The sequence below is a fragment of the Ranitomeya variabilis genome, chromosome 4 (assembly GCF_051348905.1).
Source record: "Ranitomeya variabilis isolate aRanVar5 chromosome 4, aRanVar5.hap1, whole genome shotgun sequence".
Lineage (NCBI taxonomy): Eukaryota > Metazoa > Chordata > Amphibia > Anura > Dendrobatidae > Ranitomeya > Ranitomeya variabilis.
Window position 1 is genome coordinate 334031896 of NC_135235.1, and position 20224 is coordinate 334052119.

At 45.7% G+C, this 20224-nt stretch overlaps 1 protein-coding gene across 2 annotated transcripts in view; it reads left to right on the top strand.

The window, feature by feature from the left end:
* LOC143764710 (NXPE family member 1-like) overlaps positions 1-20224 on the top strand; it is a 245818-nt gene that overhangs the window by 51222 nt on the left and 174372 nt on the right. For both annotated transcript variants that reach the window (XM_077250565.1, XM_077250566.1), the window contains one exon: positions 348-1039. In XM_077250565.1, coding sequence (XP_077106680.1) covers positions 348-1039 — 692 coding nt within the window. The remainder of the gene's footprint in view (positions 1-347; positions 1040-20224) is intronic.

The window sequence follows — 20224 nt, forward strand, 5'->3', positions numbered from 1 at the left end:
TATTATCGATCTGCTCCACTTCCTGCTGCTGGTGACAAGCTCACTTTTAGCCTACTTCAGATTTGTCAGCAGGTTGTGCGCCCTGTCGATTATTCTAGCACATTTTGCACAAAGGATAGTTTATGTCATATATGAAAGAACATTTAAAAAGTGGAAAAAAATATAAAGGTATACCAATAATATCTAATTCTAAAGATCTAGGTTTATTTATTTTGTAACTTTTTTTCTGGTTTTCTACAAAGGAAGATTATTGTAAGATAAGTGCAGAGAAATATACATTTTGGGGCAATCAAAGGTTGTGGTTAAACAAGTGCTACCTGGATCTAAGATGTTTTATATTGTTACAGTGCATTAGACCAGTGATCCCCATGATTGTGTCAACTGCACCAATTCAACCTATATCCGACATTCAGATGACAACAGACGCAATTTTTCTTCAGTTAGATCAAAAGATTCCCAGGATAAATATCATTGATAAATCGAATGCAACAAGTTCAAAAAATAGCAAAGTCTACTTAAAGAATCCAAAAGACACTTATTGTGTTGGAGACCATTTGACTGTCCAGGTGGATATGTTTGATTATTTGGGAAGGAAGAAAACTTATGGAGGAGACTTTTTAAGAGCACGAATATCAACATCAGAGATTGAAGCAGGATCTTCGGGAAGAATTGAGGATTTTAATAATGGCACCTATCACGTTCATTTCATATTATTCTGGGAAGGTAATGTTAACATTGAAGTGCTTCTAATGCATCCAAGTGAAGGGGCAGCAGCTTTGTGGACCTATAGAAATAAATGGCACGGCTATGTGGACCATTCCGGCAAGTATAATAACCTGCAGGGGCAGAGTGAAGTCGAATGTGGATTTCACCTGGACAAAAATCAAGAACTTTGTGAGTATACAGATACACGAGATGAAGAATACTTCTATTGTATCAAATCTGAGAATTTTAGTTGTGACTCTCTCAGTGAAGTGAGAAGTCAGTGGAGAAAAGACAAAACACTACTTACTATAATTGAGAAGAGCCTATTCGACAAGTAAGTGTATTTCTTTAAAGAAAATGATATTGACTTTGCTCATATATAGTATTTAAAGTAAATTCTTGAAAATTTGAGTTAACATCACCTTCAGGTTTGGGATTTTTATTTATTTTTTTTATATAAAAAATGAATATATAAATACATATCCTGTACCTGTACACTTCTCAGTAGAATATTTTTATATCTGAATGCCCACATGCATTGCCATATAATCTTTCCATACTTTTCCCAGACATTACTGTTAATTATTGCACAAATAATACCTGTATACATTTGCTAGTTAATACATTTATGCAGTCTTATCTAATTACTACATAGCACCTACATAACATTACCATTTAGTACCAACATAATAGTAAAATAAAGCTAAAATAATAATATAACTGTGTGAATTTTCACATCACTGCGCTGCTCATTGGTAGCGTTTGTCGCATACAGGATGGGATTAAAAGGGGGGATCAAGGGCTCCTATCCTGGGACATACACAATCAAATAAATAGGGGCTTTCCTATTTTTACCATTATGAGTGTGTAGCTATGTCTTTATTGTAGTATGCCGTAATTACTTGGATTATGTCTTAATACTGTTGAGCAATATTCAATATGTCAATTTGGATGTTATATGATTATGCCGTGTGATCTGGGCAATGTATACTCTATTGCTTGGCTATAGTAACGTATGTATTGCAAATTTTATTGTACACAGTAAGGAGCATTATTTGGGTACTTTGGTAGATCATTTCACTCAGCTTCTTCAAAGAAGTATTCACAGGAACACTTTCCATTTAAGTTTTCAACTGCTTTATTAGAAACACACTGCATAAACAATACAAAGTTAAATAAATAAACATGGACCTCGTCGCATGATAGTAAAAACAAAATAACATACAGTACAGTCTGTTTGGTTGCAGGGATCTGCCTGCTCAGGAAAAACATATTGTTCAGTTCTCTTCAACACGAGCACAGCTATGGAGATCTCGTCTCCAGACACACCGAAAATTGAATGAATCCAAAGGTTCCACATTTAGATTCGGGACCACACCATGGGGTAAAGATATGGTAAACATTCTCCCACTCACTATTCAGATGTTCATAAAACCCAGCCATTAATATGGCCACTTAAAAAATATTTAGAATTGAGAGTCCTCAGTGGTTGATACCTTTTAATGGCTAACTGAAAAGATGGTAACAAATTGCAAGCTTTCGAGACTACACAGGTCTCTTCATCAGGCAAAGACTAAAATAAATTTTGAAGATTCACATATTTATGCACAACATAGTATAGAAAAAAAAAACACCAAGGAAAAACCATGGATAAGACAGGTGACATGAAGCAGAATTACCATGAGTGATAAACAGTTATGTCCATAGATTCTTCAGAATTTCTTTTAGTCTTTGCCTGATGAAGAGACCTGTGTAGTCTCGAAAGCTTGCAATTTGTTACCATCTTTTCAGTTAGCCATTAAAAGGTATCAACCACTGAGGACTCTCAATTCTAAATATTTTTTATCTACTGGCTAACACGGTACCAAGATATATATCTTTCCTGTATGGCCACTTAAGCATTCTCAGCACTTTGTATGCTGGAGCATTTTTGCAGGTTCATATCACTGAGGTTAACATCCTGAGTGAAACATATCTCCCCACCAGTATTTTACCAGTGGATTTCTCACATATCCCCTCTTCTGCCCAAAGCCAGGGTTTTGGCATATTCAGTCACTAAACAGGTAAGTCTAGACAGGACATTTGCGATACAGTGTATTTTCCCAGGCCTATGCTCCACATTGAAGCTGAAGTCCTGGTGTACTAGAAATTACATAGTCACCCTGGCATTTCCCTCCTTCCTTTCTCTCATACATATAAGGGGCACATGGTCCAACACTAGCCTGAACTTTCTGCCTAGCAGGTAGTACCTCAGAGTGTCAATTGCCCATTTTATGGCCTAGCATTCTTTCTCCATGATCGCATAATTCTTTTCACAGGAGGAGAGTTTCCTGCTTAGGTACATGATTGGATATTCCTCACCATTTATTTCCTGGAGAAACACAGCTCCAAACCTGACCTCTGAGGCATCTGTCTGGACCATGAATTCCTTATTGAATTCAGGTGTGACCGAGACTGGCTGTTTACACAGGGTGAGCTTCAACTCTTGGAATGCCATATCAACTTCGGAAATCCACTTGGCCATCAACATCATTGTCCCTTTAAAGAGGTCATTCAGGGGTGCATCTATCATGGCACAATTCAGGATAAACTGCCGATAGTATTCCACAATTCCCAGAAATGACCTAACCTGTTTCATCGAGATAAGTTGCGGCCAATTTTGGATCAACTTTACTTTGTTCACTTGCAACTAAATTTCTCCCCTCCCGATGACATAGCCTAAGCATTTGACCTCCTCCTTCCCCAGGGCACACTTCTTTCTTCCTCAATGCATACAGTACCACTTGGACTTTTGGCAGATCACTTTCCCAAGCCGGACTGAAGATCACAATATTGTGCTGGTAAGCTGTGGCATACGTCTTGTGGGGGGCTAGGATCTGGTCTATGGCCCTAGGGAAGGTGGCTGTAGCTTCCTGCAGCCCGAAAGGCATTCTGGTGTATTGGAAGCAACCATCAGGTGTATAAGACCGTCTTCTCTTTGGCACTTTGGGACAAGAGAATTTATCAGTACCCTTTTGTTATGTCAATGATGGTGTGGTATCTGGCCAACCCTAGACTTTCAAGGAGTTCATCGACCCAAGGCACTGAATATGCATCGAACTTTGACACCTCATTCAGCTTGCTATGATCATTACAAAAGCACCATTCTCCATTAGGTTTTGGCACACAGACAATTGAACGAGTCACTATTTGACTCCTCAATGATGCCCAGGCTCAACATTCTCCTCATGTCCTTTCAAAATCACCTCTCTGCGGGCTTTGGGAATGCATTACGGTTTTAGGTTAACCTGCATATGCAGTTACAGTCAGGATTTCATGCTCCTGCGTGCCTCCTGGCAACTCTGAAAACAAGTCTCAGCTTTGCTAGAGCAGTTCTCACCACTGTTAAATCTGGGCCAGTGACAATGTCTCTGCCACTGTGTCATCCTTGACCTTGGCTTCAAAATTGGCCCCCAGGCAAGTAGCTTCCACCAACTTCCTGCCTCGCCATGGTTTAAGCAGGTTTGAGGGGTATGCCTGGTACAGTTTTCTTCTGCTTGGTCGGTGGACCTTGTATTTGATGTCACTCAGCTTTTCGGCCACTTCATATGGCCCCTGCCACCTCTCCAGAGAATTACTTTCAACAGTGGGAATCAGCACTAACACCCAATCTCCAGGGCTTAACTGTCTCAGCCTCACCAACCTGCTACAGACTCTTGCCTTGGCCTCTTGTGCCTGAAGGAAGTTCTCTCTCACGATCGGCATCACCTTCACAGTCCTTACATGCATCTGGGCCACATGCTTGATGATGCTCCGGTGGGGTGTAATCTCTGCTACCCAGGTTTCCTTTGCAATAGCCAGAAGTTCACGAGAGTTCCAGCCATGCAACAGCTCGGATGGACAAAACCCTGTGAAGGCTTGTGGAACTTCTCGAACAAAAACAGCAGAAACAGGAGTAGGCAATCCAAGTCTTGGCCATCCTTCTCCAAGACTTTCTTGAGCATTGACTTCAAGGTTTTGTTGAACCAGTCCACCAGTCCGTCGTCTGCGGATGGTACACCAATGTCCTGAGTTGTGTAATGTGGAGCGCCTAACACAACTCCCTCATCACGTTTGACATGAAAGAAGTTCCTTGGTCCATCAGGATCTCTTTTTTCTGGGCTGTCCAGGAAAATATATGGACTAGCTCTCAGGATATACTCCTTGCGGAGTTGTTTCTTTTTGGTACTGCCTGTAGGTACCGTGTTGCGTAGCCCATGTTCACCAGGATTTATTGGTGATCTCTGGTGGACTTAACAAGAGGTTTGACAAGATGCATAGCAATGCGGTCAAATGAGACCTCTAAAATGGGTAATGGCACTAGGGGACTACGGAAGTGAGATACTGGAGCAGTTAGCTGACAACTGGGACAGAACCAGTAATAATTAACAATCTCTTGGTGACATCCAGACCAGTAAAACCTCTGGAGAACCCTATCTTGGATTTTGTTTACTCCTAGATGCTTACCCAAGACATGAGAATGGGCTTGTGTGAACACTGTATGCCTATAGGGTCCTGGTACTAACAGCTGCTCTATTATTTCCCCCCTCAGTTTAGGAACTCTGTATAGCAATTCTTCATAAACTGCAAAGTATGGAAATCTGCTGTCAGCCCCTGATTGTTGAACAACCAGCTCTGTCTCCTTCCCCCACAAGTCCAAAACAAACAAGAGTTATGGCCTGTGATAATGGGGTGCAAAAAATCCTGAACCATGCCGACTTTATGGGATTCAGTACCTTGGGCTATTTCAATGCACACTCTGGGCATTGGATAATCTTCAGCATCCCCGTGGAAGCAACGGATGCCAACCCTCTTCCCAGGGATCAGCTGGAGAGGAATTGTGGCCCTTACGAGGGTCACTAATATCCCTGAGTCTAGCAGTCCATTCACTTTCATACCATTCACCTTCATGGGACAAGCTTGTGGCCCCTCGCTGGGTAAACCATTCACACTGCAAGCCAAATACACATAGTATGAACACTGGTGTCCCAGGCTACAGTCCATCTGCTCCATGGTCAAGGGACAATGGGTGACTATGGCCTGAACTGTGAAATTTTCAGCATACAATATCGCCAACAGGGACTCATGGCAAGACCTCCACTACCCCTTTGGACATGGAACAACCCAACCCTCTTTTGGGCCTTCACCCCCTGTTGGGACCGCCAATATGAAGTGGATTTTCTCTCCAAAGAACTGTTGACCCTCTGATACCTTTCGACCAGTCCAACCAGGTCATCAGATCACCCTGGGCAACACAAGTCTGCATTGACCTCAGAAGGAAGTGCATAAACTGGCCCATCACCACCTGATCTACCATCTGTGCAGGGGTAGAAGATTCTGACCACACCTATTTTGGGACCAGGTGCAGCAGATCAAACATTTGGGAGTGAGGGGGTTTGTCTTGATGATACACCCAGTGGTGGACCCATTGTAACCTGACAGTCATTATCACCCCCAAGAGCGACAAAATTTCTAGTTTTTAGTGTCACAAATTTTTGGTGTTTTGTAAGGCTAAGTCATAGTAGGTTTTCTAGGGCTCCCCCATTCAGTATGGCACCAGCAATGACACCCATTGCTCTGGCGGGAGTTTCTCCTTCTCGGCCATCCTTTCAAACGTGTTCACAAAGGTATCTATGTCAAAGGAGATTCTTACAGATCTGGGGACTCCTTTTATGTCCAAGGTGACAAGGGAGCTATATAAGCTGCCCTGGTTTAAACAGTTGCACACATCAGTGTACCATCCACAGGCCAATGGGATGGTCGAGAGATTTAATAAGATCCTTAAATCAATACTAAAAAAGTAGTCTGCAAGGATGGAAGGGATTGGGATATATAACTGCCTGATCTGATGTTCGCTGTCCGTGAGGTACCACAGGCTTCCATGGACTGCTCCCCTTTGAGCTATTGTATGGCAGGCATCCTAGGGGGTTGCTGGACGTGGCCAAAGAGACATGGGAACAGGAGCCAACTCCACATAAGAGTGTCATTGAGCACATGGCAAGTATGCAGGACCAGATTGCGGCAGTCATGCCCATAGTAGAAGAGCACCTAATGGATGTCCTAGCAGTACAGAGTCACACATATAATAAAAGAGCGACGGTCAGGTACAAGCTATTGTGGCCGAAGTAAAGCAAATTATCCAGTTAGGAGTCATTGAGGTATCCTGGAGTGAGAGGGCTAGCCCCATTACACTAATTCCGAAGCCAGATGGGTAATTATGATTTTGTAATCACTTCTGAAAATTGAATGAGGTATCAAAAATTGACCTTTATCCAATGCCCTGGATGGATGAGCTAATTGAGAGACTGGGGGAAGCCCAGTACTTCACCACGCTCGATCTTATCAAGGGGTACTGGCAGATGCCCCTGACAAAATCGGCAAACAAAAAGACCACCTTTATAACACCAATGAGTCTCTATCTCTTTGTCATCTTGCCTTTTGAATTACATGAGGCTCCTGCTACATTTCAAAGGCTGATGGACATAGTGGTAGAGCCTCAACAGAAGTACTGTATGCATCGTCATATTTAGATGATATCGTCATCTTTAGTACCGATTGGCATACCCATCTGTCCCAGGTACAAGCAGTGTTGGGTTCACTCAGAACCGTGGGGTTAACAGCGAACCCAAGAATATGTACAATAGGACTCACAGAAGCCCGGTACTTCGGGTATGTGATTGGCCGTGGAGTTATCAAACCCCAAATAAACAAAATTGAGGCCATTCAAAACTGGACCTGTAAGTACAAAAGAGGTGAGAGCGTTCTTCAGCATCATTGGGTACTACCACCGGTTTATACCTAATTTTGCTGGAAGATCAGCACCCCTAACTGATCTGTTAAAGGGTAAGAAGTAGGTTATGGTACGGTGAAACCCTCAAATTGAGAAAGCATTCCAGTCCATGAAGTATGCGTTGTGTGGATAGCCGGTCCTCATCAGCCCCGACTTCAGGAAAACCTTTGTCGTGCAAACAGATACCTCAGAGGTAGGCCTAGGAGTGGAACTGTCGCAAGAGGTGAACGGGGATGAACATCCACTCACCTACTTGAGCAGTAAACTTACCCTGGCAGAGAGAAATTATAGCATAGTGGAGAAGGAGTGCCTGATGATTAAGTGAGCCTTGGAGTCCCAACTCTACTATTTGCTCGGGTGACATTTTCGTATGATAACGGACCATTCACCCCTCGTCTGGATGAGTAACGCGAAGGAGAGGAATGCTTGGGTCACCAGATGGTTCCTGTCCCCACAATATTTTAGTTTTTCGGTGGAATATCGAGCGGAGAAGTCGCAGGGAAATGCGGATACCCTGTCATGGCCTCCCTGTATGGTGACAAATGTTCAACCCCACAAGTATGAACAGAGGGGGGATATGTGAGGCAATGAGAGGAATTAAATGTGAGTGACAGTATGTATCCCCCAGGATGCAAATAGAAGTGTATTGAGACCACTGGAGTGCATTGCAGTCACTGACATAGCTGTGGTTTCAGTGCAGAATAAAAGTGAGTTTGGTCTTGGACAAGCTATTTGCCCAAGTCAGATTTAAGAAAACCCGACACAGGCTTTTATTTTTGGAGTGAACTACAGGATGGTAGTGGTGCGATTCACTCTCTCCAGCCAGGTCTTACAAGTAGCCCATCGCCACAGATCTAATTTAAAAACCCTGCAGCTAAGGTTGGGTTTGTCAGTGTTGGTTTGCAAACTGCAGTGCAGGTGGCTCTACAACATCCGGCTTATGTGTGCAGTCAACACAGGGCCAAGGGAAGTAAACACCTGGTGACCCTGGCAATCGGTCTCGGATACGGACTGTTTTGACACCCCAGCTGCTATCCAAAGGATACCTTTTGCTTTTCATGTGTGAGTTTATGGACAATAAAGACATTTTGCTTTGAACTTTACTGGGTCACTGCCTCATTACCGCACGATGTGAACACCGCCCCACTACACCTCCTTCATCCAGGCAATGCAGTACCTCTATATCAGTCACACGTGTTCCCTGGGATTGCTGCATGCACTTCTAACACTAATTGTGGTAGATCAACTCACTCATCAAGAGGTATTCACAGGAGCACATTCCATTAAAATTTTCAACTGCTTTATGAAAATAGTACTGCATGAACCAGTGCAATGTTAAGTAAATAAACACAGCGCTGCTGGCATAACAGGAAAAACAAAATAACTTACAGTATGGTCTGTTTGGCTGCTGGGATTCACCATCTCAGGGGAGAACACACAATTCAGTTCTCTATAACACAAGCACAGCTCTGGTGATCTTGTCTTCAGACACACCGAAAATTCAAAGAGTCCAAAGGCTTCACATTTAGCTTCTGGACCACACCCTGGGGTGGAGATGGGGAACAGCCTCACACCCAATCTTCAACTATTCACAAAAGCCCAGCCCTTAATATTGCCAATTAACCCCTTTCAGCACTTAGTATGCTGTAGCATTTTTCCAGCTTCATATCACTGAGGCTAACATCTTGAGTTACGCATATCTCCTCACCAATATTTTACCAATGACCTTCTCACAGTACTTAAAGGGAATCTGTCAGTAGGATCAGATTCTTTTTAATGGGATATTATTTGGCACATTGTTTTATTTATAAAGACAATGTATACCAATATTTAGATTTTGTATAGCACATTATTTGGGAGGCTGTGCTATTATTTTGATGACTGTATACAGGAATAAAATAAGGACAAAAACTGGCCTCTTTTGACTTGGTGAAAGGTCTACTTTATATTGTATGGCTTTCTATTCAGAAATGTTATTTTATTTCCACCCACCCACCCTTCCAAAAAAAAAGTTAAATTAAATTAAGGTTGTGCACTTCCAACACCATCAGAGTCTTACACCTTGAGCTATTGAGCAGCATTGGTGGCATGACAATTTAATTTATGTATTATTTCCATCTCTTTTAATATATTTTTTGCTTAACCCCTTGCTGCCTCAGACTTTTTTTGTTATGATTGACATTCATTAAGATTAGGCTTCTTTGTGTTTTTTGATCCCCGCATTTTGGGACCTACAGTGGCTTGTGAAAATATTCAGCCCCCTTGGCTTACATATTTTTTTACATTGCAACCTGAGTTTAAATATTCTTTTTAATCAATTTGATTGTGATGTATCAGCGCTAAATAGTCTAAGTTGGTGAAGCTAAGTGACAAAAATATATGCAGAAATTCAATTTATTTGATAAAATAGATAAAAATTGGCATATGTCATGGGGTCCTTCTCCGGTATCACACAATCAACAGAGCTAGAGTATAGTAAACAATTCCAAGACCTTTATTTAGGCAAAAATATGAAAGGTCCATATACGATCCACCACACAAAAGATAAAATAGTCCAGAACCCAAATTCAGTTCAGTAAGAGGATAAAAGTCCAACAATCCAGCAGACAGAGGATAGCATAGTCCATATACTTTTCTTTCTCTCTGAGATGCTGTCTTCACATCATGGTTCCACCCTAGATCTGATCTGTGTCTCACCTCCCTGATATTTTAAGTCTCCCTCCTCATTCACAGGTCAGGAGGGGGAAGGTCTCAGGGGCTCATTGTTTCAACAATGTAGGTCAACATGTCATTAGCATATTAGCAAACAATACTGTGGGGGCTGATATCAGATGATAGACCTCTGGCCTGCTCACTTTAGTCCACATTGCTCAATAGTTTATAGTTCCTTGTACAGTGGCAGGGGCTGCAATAATCATGAGCACTTGTCCATAAATTCCCGGGTCCTGGCTTTATGGTCATATCAGGCTTTTTGACTGGACTGGGCCATTCGCTGATGTTCATTAGCAAAGGCAGCTAGCTGGGTGAGACAGTCTCTGAACTCTAGAACATAGGGAATGATGGGCGTTCCGGTATCTGCGATATCTCCCTCCAATTGTTCTTTCAGAAGAGTAAGAGGCCCACGAACCTTCTGCTCCCACAAAATGACTTTGTAACTCCCCAATGTCATTTCCAAGGAGGATATCTGCAAGAAGTCCTCCCATAACTCCAATCAAACACAGTTTTTTTCCAAAACAATAATCCAAACGTACCAAAGCTTGCTGTATATATTTGCAGACACCCCCCGCCAGGACAATGGGAATTCTCAGGCCTGGTGAATTGCCTCAGGTCGAACCACATGGGGGTTAGCGATAGTCAGGAATGCCCCCGTGACTCTAAATCCCGACACTTTGTATCCATCAATTAAGACATCCTGCAGGTGGCAATGCCGTTGCTCTGTATTTCTGATGGACAAAGGCCGGAGTCCGTACACTCCTGGAGGGGTATCTATGGTGCCATGGTAAGTGGTCCACTCTGGTGGGGGAGGTGGTAGCTTTTCCTCAGGAGGGATGGAGTGCACAAGATGTACTGGATGAGGTGGGGCTGCGTGGGGCTCCCTCCAAATCCTTTAGGGACAGTCATACTGCAAATGTCCAGGTTGCCCACACCCATAACATCTCCTCTCTGATACCCCCAGGTCGTGGTCGGAACTGTTGGGGCCCAGGATTGTGAGGTGTGATTGTCATTGGCTTGCGACTAGGTGGAAGGGCAGATATAATCGGAGGGAGAAGGCCAGTTGGAGGCGCTGTCCCTACAGGTCACTGAGTTGAGGGGGGCAGTGCAGCAACAGGGACTAGCAGTATCTAATTTGCAAGCCGGAATTACAGGTAAAATTGCTGAGCCTAAGTTTCCTTTGCCTGAAAAGTTTGCTGGGGAACGCAGTAAATTTGTTTCTTTTCGTGAAGCTTGCAAACTGTATTTCCGTATGCTCCCGATCTCCTCCGGTAATGAGGCTCAGCGTGTGGGTCTGGTGTTGTCATTATTATGCGGGGATCCCCAAGCATGGGCGTTTTCTTTGCCGTCTGATTCTGCTACATTTAACTCAGTGGAGAGTTTTTTTTCTGCTCTAGGACACATTTACAACGATCCGGACAGAATGGCTCTAGCAGAATCTAAGATACGCACTATTCGCCAGGGGGAGCGTGTTGCAGAGGATTACTGTTCTGAATTTTGCCGCTGGGCGGTCGACACACAGTGGAATGATCCCGCGCTGCGGAGTCACTTTATTCATGGAGTTTCTGATAGGGTTAAAAAAGCCCTCCTGATGTACGAGACTCCTGCTTCACTAGATTCCGCTATGAGTCTTGTTGTCCGCATTGATCGCCGTTTGCGTCAGAGGGATCATGAGACGCTGCCTGTGGGAGAAGGTTTAGGTTCACGTGAGGTTGCTGCAGGTGAGCCCACGGAACCTATGCAAATCGCAGGGGTATCACATGTTAAGCATCGAGCCCCTGTACTCAGGAAGCAGGGAGCCTGTTTTTACTGCGGTAAAACTGGTCATTTTATTAATATCTGTCCTCTGCTGTCAAAGAAAAACGCAACGGCGGAAAACTTCTAAGCTCAGAGGGTGTGGAGGAGTCCAATCTGAGCTTATGTATATCCTCCATGATGGTTTCTCAGTGCATGCTCCCTGCCAAAGTTGTTGTCGCTGGCAGAGAGCTGCCAATCACTGTTTTTGTGGATAGTGGTTCTGCCACAAATCTCATTGATGAGGAGTTTGCGCGCACTGCTGGTTTTAGGATCGAAAAACTGCCTCATCCTATCCGCGTGGTCACCATCAATTCTGCTCCTCTCCCACAGGGGGAGATTACAGAGTTTGTGGCTGAGGTTAAACTCCACATTGGGGTTCTTCATTTCAAGCAGGTTACATGTAAGGTGCTCAAGAGTCTTCCGGCACAATTGGTTCTGGGTTTTCCATGGTTGTCTACACACAACCCGGTTATTGACTGGAAAACTCAGGACATAATTCAGTGGAGTGATTTCTGACAGGAGAATTGCTTGGCCACATGTGTTTCTGCTGTGACTTCAAGCGTTCCTGAGTCACTTCTGGATTTTGTGGATGTGTTCTCTGAGAAGGGTTGTTCAGAGTTGCCACCACATCGCTCCTATGACTGTACTATCAGGTTTAAACCAGGGGCCAAATTGCCTAAAGCAAGGATGTTTAACATCTCCGGTCTGGAGAGACAAGCGCTAAAGGATTACATTGCTGAAAGTTTGAGCAAAGGGCACATCAGGCCTTCATCCTCACCAGTGGCAGCAGGGTTCTTCTTCGTTAAGAAGAAAGATGGTGGACTACGGCCGTGTCTGGATTTCAGGGAGTTAAACCAGATTACGGTTCGTGATCCATATCCTATGCCATTGATACCGGATTTGTTCAACCAGGTGGCAGGTGCTAAGTGGTTTACCAAGCTTGACCTCAGGGTGGCGTACAACCTCATAATAGTCCGTCAAGGTGATGAGTGGAAGATGGCTTTTAATACCCCTGAGGATCATTTTGAAAATTTGGTGATGCCATTTGGGTTGACAAATGCACCTGCAGTGTTTCAACATTTCATAAATGATGTGTTCTCGCATGTTTTGGGGAAATTCGTTATTGTGTACCTAGATGACATCCTCATATATTCTTGCGACCGTGATACTCATTTAGATCATGTCAGGCAGGTGTTACAGCTTCTCAGAGAGAATAAGCTATATGCAAAACTGGAGAAATGTGTATTTTCGGTACAGGGGTTGCCTTTCTTGGGCTATATTGTGTCTGCTTCTGGTTTTAAAATGGACGCCGCTAAGGTGCAAGCAGTGTTGCATTGGGAACGGCCTGATAACCTAAAAGCACTTCAGAGGTTCCTTGGGTTTTCTAACTACTATAGGAAGTTTATCAAGGATTTTTCTATCATTGCTAAACCGCTAACTGACATGACTAAAAAGGGTACCAATTTCTCCGTTTGGCCTGAGGCTGCTGTGTGCGCATTTGAATCTCTTAAGAACAGGTTTGTTTCGGCTCCCATTCTTGTGCAGCCAGATGTATCGAAACCTTTTGTTGTAGAAGTCGATGCGTCTGAGGTTGGTGTGGGGGCGGTGCTGTCACAAGGCTCATCCTTGAGCGGTTTGCGTCCATGCGCCTATTTTCAAAAAAACTGTCGCCCGCCGAACGTAACTACGATATCGGCAACAGAGAGGCAATCAAATTGGCCTTTGAGGAATGGCGACACTTCTTGGAGGGGTCGGTTCATCAGGTTACAGTTATTACCGACCATAAGAATTTGCTTTATTTGGAGTCTGCCAAGCGTCTGTCTCCCAGGCAGGCTCGCTGGGCATTGTTTTTCACGCGGTTCAACTTTGTTGTCACTTACAGACCTGGTTCTAAAAACACTAAGGCAGATGCTTTGTCCAGATGTTTTCCGGGGGGAGAGCCTCGGGAAGATCCAGTACCCATCCTCCAAAAGGGTGTTGTGGTTTCGGCTGTCACTACCGAGGTTGAGGCTGAGATTGCCGAGGCCCAGGAGGAGGTACCATCTGAGCTTCCCATCAACAAAACGTTTGTACCGCTTCATCTCCGCTTAAAGGTTTTGGCGGAGCACCTTGATGCTGTCCTGGCTGGCCATCCAGGGGTTAGGGGTATCTTGGAGTTGGTGTCACGTCGGTTTTGGTGGCCCAAGATCCGACTGGACGTGGTCTCATTTGACGTGTCAGCTTGCACCACGTGCACTAGGACTAAGACGCCCCGCTCCCGTCCTGTTGGCACTCTACTTCCTCTCGAGGTACCTAGTAAGCCATGGACGGAAATCTCCATGGATTTTATCACTGACTTGCCCTCCTCAGCTGGGAACACGGTCATCTTGGTGATTGTTGATCGGTTCTCAAAAATGTCGCACTTTGTGTCTTTGCCTTCTTTGCCTAACGCTAAGACTCTGGCTCAGGTATTTGTGCAGGAGGTGGTCAGACTTCATGGGGTTCCATCTGACATCGTTTCTGATAGGGGGTCTCAGTTTGTGGCAAAATTTTGGAAAGCATTTTGTTCATGGCTGGGGATCAAGTTGTCTCATTCTTCGGCGTTTCATCCTCAGTCAAATGGTCAGACTGAGCGTATGAACCAAAATTTGGAACAGTACTTACGCTGCTTTGTTTCGGATAACCAGGAGGAGTGGTCGAAGTTCCTTCCTTTGGCTGAGTTTGCCATCAATAATCACCGCCAGGAGTCATCTGGGGAGTCTCCGTTTTTTTGTGTTTACGGCTTCATCCTCAATTTTGTACTTTGAGTCAGGGGGGCTCTTCCGGCGTCCCGGAGGAAGACCAGTTAGGAGCACAATTATCATCAGTCTGGAGGAGAGTTAAACAGCGCCTGTTGAGTGTGGGTGCTAGGTACAAACGTGTGGCTGACAGTAGGCGTGTGCCAGGTCCGGACCTGAGTGTGGATGACTGGGTGTGGTTATCCACAAAAAACATAAGACTCAAAATACCATCCCTTAAATTGGGTCCACGGTTTATTGGTCCATTTAGGGTCACCGCTGTCATTAACCCAGTAGCGTACCGGTTGGAGCTTCCTACGGTGTATAAAATACACAACGTGTTCCACAGATCGTTGTTAAAGAAGGTTGTGGGTCTTGTGGATGCGACACCAATGCCTTCTCCAGTCTTGGTGGATAGTAATTTGGAATTTGAAGTCTCCAAGGTGGTTGACTCTCGTGTAGTGCGCCGCACTTTACAGTACTTGGTACATTGGCGTGGTTATGGGCCTGAGGAGAGGTCCTGGGTACCAGCCTCGGACATTCATGTGGATCGGCTGGTCAGGTTGTTTCACCGCCGCCATCCGGACAAGCCGGGTCCTATAAGCCGTGAGGGCCCTGGGGTCCCTCGTAGAAGGCGGGGTACTGTCATGTCGGACACTGTTCAGACCAGGTCATCCGACAGACAGCGGTAATTCCGCTTTTGTCCACTAAGCGCTCATTGGCGTCGGCTAGATTATCTAGCTGGTCCGGGGTTAATTTACCTGGTGCTCGGATTGGAAGCATGCCCACTGCCTTTAAATAGTTCTCCTGAACATTGGGCGTCGCCAATTGTAGCTTCTGTCTTGTGCGTGGTTATCTCGGTCTGGAGTGGTGAGCTAAGTAGTTGGAGTATCGTTGCTGGTGGTGTATTTACCTTTGTCTTATTTTTTCCTTCCCATATTTGTATTTGTTTTGCCCTTTGCATTTATAGTGTATTCCTGAGTGACTGCGGCGTGGTGCTTATTTTTCTATTATCCTTGTCTGTGCTAACTGTGGGTATTGGAGTGTGGTCTATTCACTGGTGGGGGGGTGGTGGTTTCAGCCTAGGGTTGAAACAGGAGATAGGGCGAGGGTGGAGGCCCAGACATGCACACCATCAGTGTAAACTCTGGGAGAGGGTCAGTCAGGGTTTCCCTAGTCTGAGGGAAATCGCAAGGGCCCGGGTTATTAGCTCTTTCCTACCTAGGTCTCCCGTGACACGGTGATACCAAGGCGTGGAAGAATAGACAAATGGTAGACCACAGGGTTCACCTGTTCCAGAACCTTGAACGGGCCAATGTAGCGAGGCGCAAACTTAGTGGACTCAACTGGCAGCCTGATGTTACGGGCTGAGAGCCACACTAAGTCGCCAGGAGCAAAGGTCAGAGCGGGGCGCCGGTGTGTATCAGCCGAGACCCTCATTCTCTCCTTGGAGGCCCGGATGGCATCCTGTGTGCGGTCCCAGATGTCACGTGCCTCCACCACCCAGTCTGCCACCCTAGAATCGGTGGATGACACGGGCATGGGCACAGGGACATGCAGATGCTTGCCGTAATTAAGGAGAAAAGGAGTCTGACCAGTGGAATCGGCTACAGCGTTGTTCAAGGCAAATTCCGCCCAAGGTAGCAAAGATACCCAGTCATCCTGCCTAGCAGAGACAAAATGTCGCAAGTATGTCACCAGAGTCTGATTGGTTCTCTCTACCAACCCATTCATCTCGGGATGATATGCAGAGGAGAGATTCAGCTCTATGCTGAGTAAACGGCAGAGCTCTCTCCAAAACCGAGACGCAAACTGGGGACCCCGGTCACTGACAACTTTATCAGGCATTCCATGTAAGCGGAAAATATGTTTAATGAACAACGCTGCCAAGGCCCGTGCAGAAGGTAACCGTGGTAGCGGCACCAAATGCACCATTTTCGAGAAATGATCGGTGATGACCCAAATGATGGTACAGCCGCGAGACTTGGGCAAACCCACCACAAAGTCCATCTCGATCATCTCCCAGGGTATGTCTGCCACCTGCATGGGGTAAAGTAACCCAGCAGGCCGTTGCCGTGAAGACAGATTCTGGGCGCAGGAGACACACGCCCGAATATATTTCCCGACGTCACGGGCCATATGTGGCCACCAGTATGTCCTCGCCAAAAGCTCAGATGTCCTCTTGGTTCCAAAATGTCCACCCACTCTGGACGAGTGAGTCCAAGAGGGAACCTCCGGTCGCAAATTCGCTGGCACGAAAGTCTTGCCCGGGGGCACGGACGCTAGCGAAACCGGAACCACAGTTCTCAGGCTCTCAGAGGGGACAATAAGCCGAGGCTCCTCATCCTCCTCCTCAGATGACACTGCAGAGCGGGAGAGAGCATCGGCACGAATGTTCTTCTCCCCAGAGAGAAAATGGAGAGTAAAATGGAACCGGGAGAAGAACAGGGACCATCTGGCCTGGCGAGAATTCAGCCGCTGGGCCGTCTGTATGTACACCAAGTTTTTGTGGTCGGTGAATACTTGGAAGGGAAAGCGAGCTCCTTCCAAGAGGTGTCATGGTTCCCAATGGCAAGGGAACGTTAGAGAACTTAAATAACAGACTAGCTCTTGGGTGATGGAATCTCGAGCTGACCGTGAGCTAAACCTACCACACAACTAACAGTGGCCGGGTGACGTACCTACGTTTTATCCCTAGACGCCCAGCGCCAGCCGGAGAACTAACTAACCCTAATAGAGGAAAAAACAGACCTGGCTTACCTCTATGGAAATTCCCCCAAAAAGGAGACAGAAGCCCCCCACATATATTGACGGTGAGTTCAGAGGAAAAGACATACGCAGTATGAAGGTAGGTTCAGCAAAGCGAGGTCCGCTTACTAGATAGTAAGAAGATACAATAGGGAACTTCACGGTCAGCTGAAAACCCTATTAAAATACCATCCAGAAATTACTTTAAGACTCATGTGTCAACTCATGACACCGGAGTGGTAATTTCGGCCCACAAGAGCTTCCAGCTACAGAAACATAACATAACTGTGAACTGGAACAAAAATGCAAACAAACTTAGGACTAAGAGTCCAACTTAGCTGATAGTAGTCTAGAAGCAGGAACATGCAACAGAAAGGCTCTGGTTACATTGATGGCCGGCACTAGAATAACTGAGCAGCAAGGCTAAATAGGATACTCCCACATCCTGATGGAAACAGGTGAACAGAGAAAGTGAAGCACACAAGTCCAGTACCACCAGCGACCACCGGGGGAGCCCAAAAACCAAATTCACAACAGTACCCCCCCCTCAAGGAGGGGGCACCGAACCCTCACAAGAACCACCAGGGCGATCAGGATGAGCCCTATGAAAGGCACGGACCAAATCAGAGGCATGAACATCAGAGGCTGTCACCCAAGAATTATCCTCCTGACCGTAGCCCTTCCACTTGACCAGATACTGAAGTTTCCGTCTGGAAACACGGGAGTCCAAGATCTTCTCCACAACGTACTCCAATTCACCCTCAACCAACACCGGAGCGGGAGGCTCAACGGAAGGCACAACCGGTACCTCATACCTGCGCAATAATGACCGATGGAAGACATTATGGATAGAAAAAGATGCCGGGAGGTCCAATCGAAAGGACACAGGGTTAAGAATCTCCAAAATCTTATACGGGCCGATGAACCGAGGCTTAAACTTAGGAGAAGAAACCCTCATAGGGACAAAACGAGAAGACAACCACACCAAGTCCCCAACACGAAGACGAGGACCAACACGATGACGGCGGTTAGCAAAATGCCGAGTCTTCTCCTGGGACAACTCCAAATTGTCCACCACCTGTCCCCAAATCCGATGCAACCTATCCACCACAGTATCCACTCCAGGACAATCCGAAGACTCCACCTGACCAGAAGAAAAGCGAGGATGAAACCCCGAATTGCAAAAGAAAGGAGAAACCAAAGTGGCAGAACTAGCCCGATTATTGAGGGCAAACTCCGCCAACGGCAAAAAGGCAACCCAGTCATCCTGATCCGCAGACACAAAACACCTCAAATAAGTCTCCAAGGTCTGATTAGTTCGCTCAGTCTGGCCATTAGTCTGAGGATGGAACGCAGACGAAAAAGACAAATCAATGCCCATCCTAGCACAGAACGCCCGCCAAAATCTAGACACGAACTGGGTCCCCCTGTCAGAAACGATATTCTCCGGAATACCATGCAAGCGAACCACATTTTGAAAAAACAGAGGAACCAACTCGGAAGAGGACGGCAACTTAGGCAAGGGCACCAAATGAACCATCTTTGAAAAACGGTCACACACCACCCAGATGACAGACATTTTCTGAGAAACAGGGAGATCAGAAATAAAATCCATAGAGATGTGAGTCCAAGGCCTCTTTGGAATAGGCAAAGATAACAACAATCCACTAGCCCGAGAACAACAAGGTTTGGCCCGAGCACAAACATCACAAGACTGCACAAAAACTCGTACATCTCGAGACAGAGAAGGCCACCAGAAGGACCTAGCCACCAAATCCCTGGTACCAAAGATCCCGGGATGACCTGCCAACGCAGAAGAATGAACCTCCGAGATGACTCTACTGGTCCAATCATCAGGAACAAACAGTCTACCAGGCGGGCAACGATCAGGTCTATCCACCTGAAACTCCTGCAAAGCCCGTCGCAGGTCTGGGGAAACAGCAGATAATATCACCCCATCCTTAAGGATACCTGTAGGTTCAGAATCACCAGGGAAATCAGGCTCAAAACTCCTAGAAAGGGCATCCGCCTTCACATTTTTAGAACCTGGTAAGTATGAGACCACAAAATTAAACCGAGAGAAAAACAACGACCAGCGCGCCTGTCTAGGATTCAGGCGCCTGGCAGACTCAAGATAAATCAAATTCTTGTGATCGGTCAATACCGCCACCTGATGTCTAGCCCCCTCAAGCCAATGACGCCACTCCTCAAAAGCCCACTTCATAGCCAAAAGCTCCCGATTACCAATATCATAATTTCGCTCGGCGGGCGAAAATTTTCGAGAAAAGAACGCACAAGGTCTCATCACGGAGCAATCGGAACTTTTCTGCGACAAGACCGCCCCAGCTCCGATCTCGGAAGCATCGACCTCAACCTGAAAAGGAAGAGTAACATCAGGCTGACGCAACACAGGGGCGGAAGAAAAGCGGCGCTTAAGCTCCCGAAAGGCCTCCACAGCAGCAGGGGACCAATCAGCAACATCAGCACCCTTTTTGGTCAAATCAGTCAAAGGTTTAGCAACATCAGAAAAACCAGTTATAAATCGACGATAAAAATTAGCAAAGCCCAAAAATTTCTGAAGGCTCTTAAGCGAAGAAGGTTGCGTCCAATCACAAATAGCCCGAACCTTGACAGGATCCATCTCAATGGAAGAGGGGGAAAAAATGTACCCCAAAAAAGAAATCTTTTGAACCCCAAA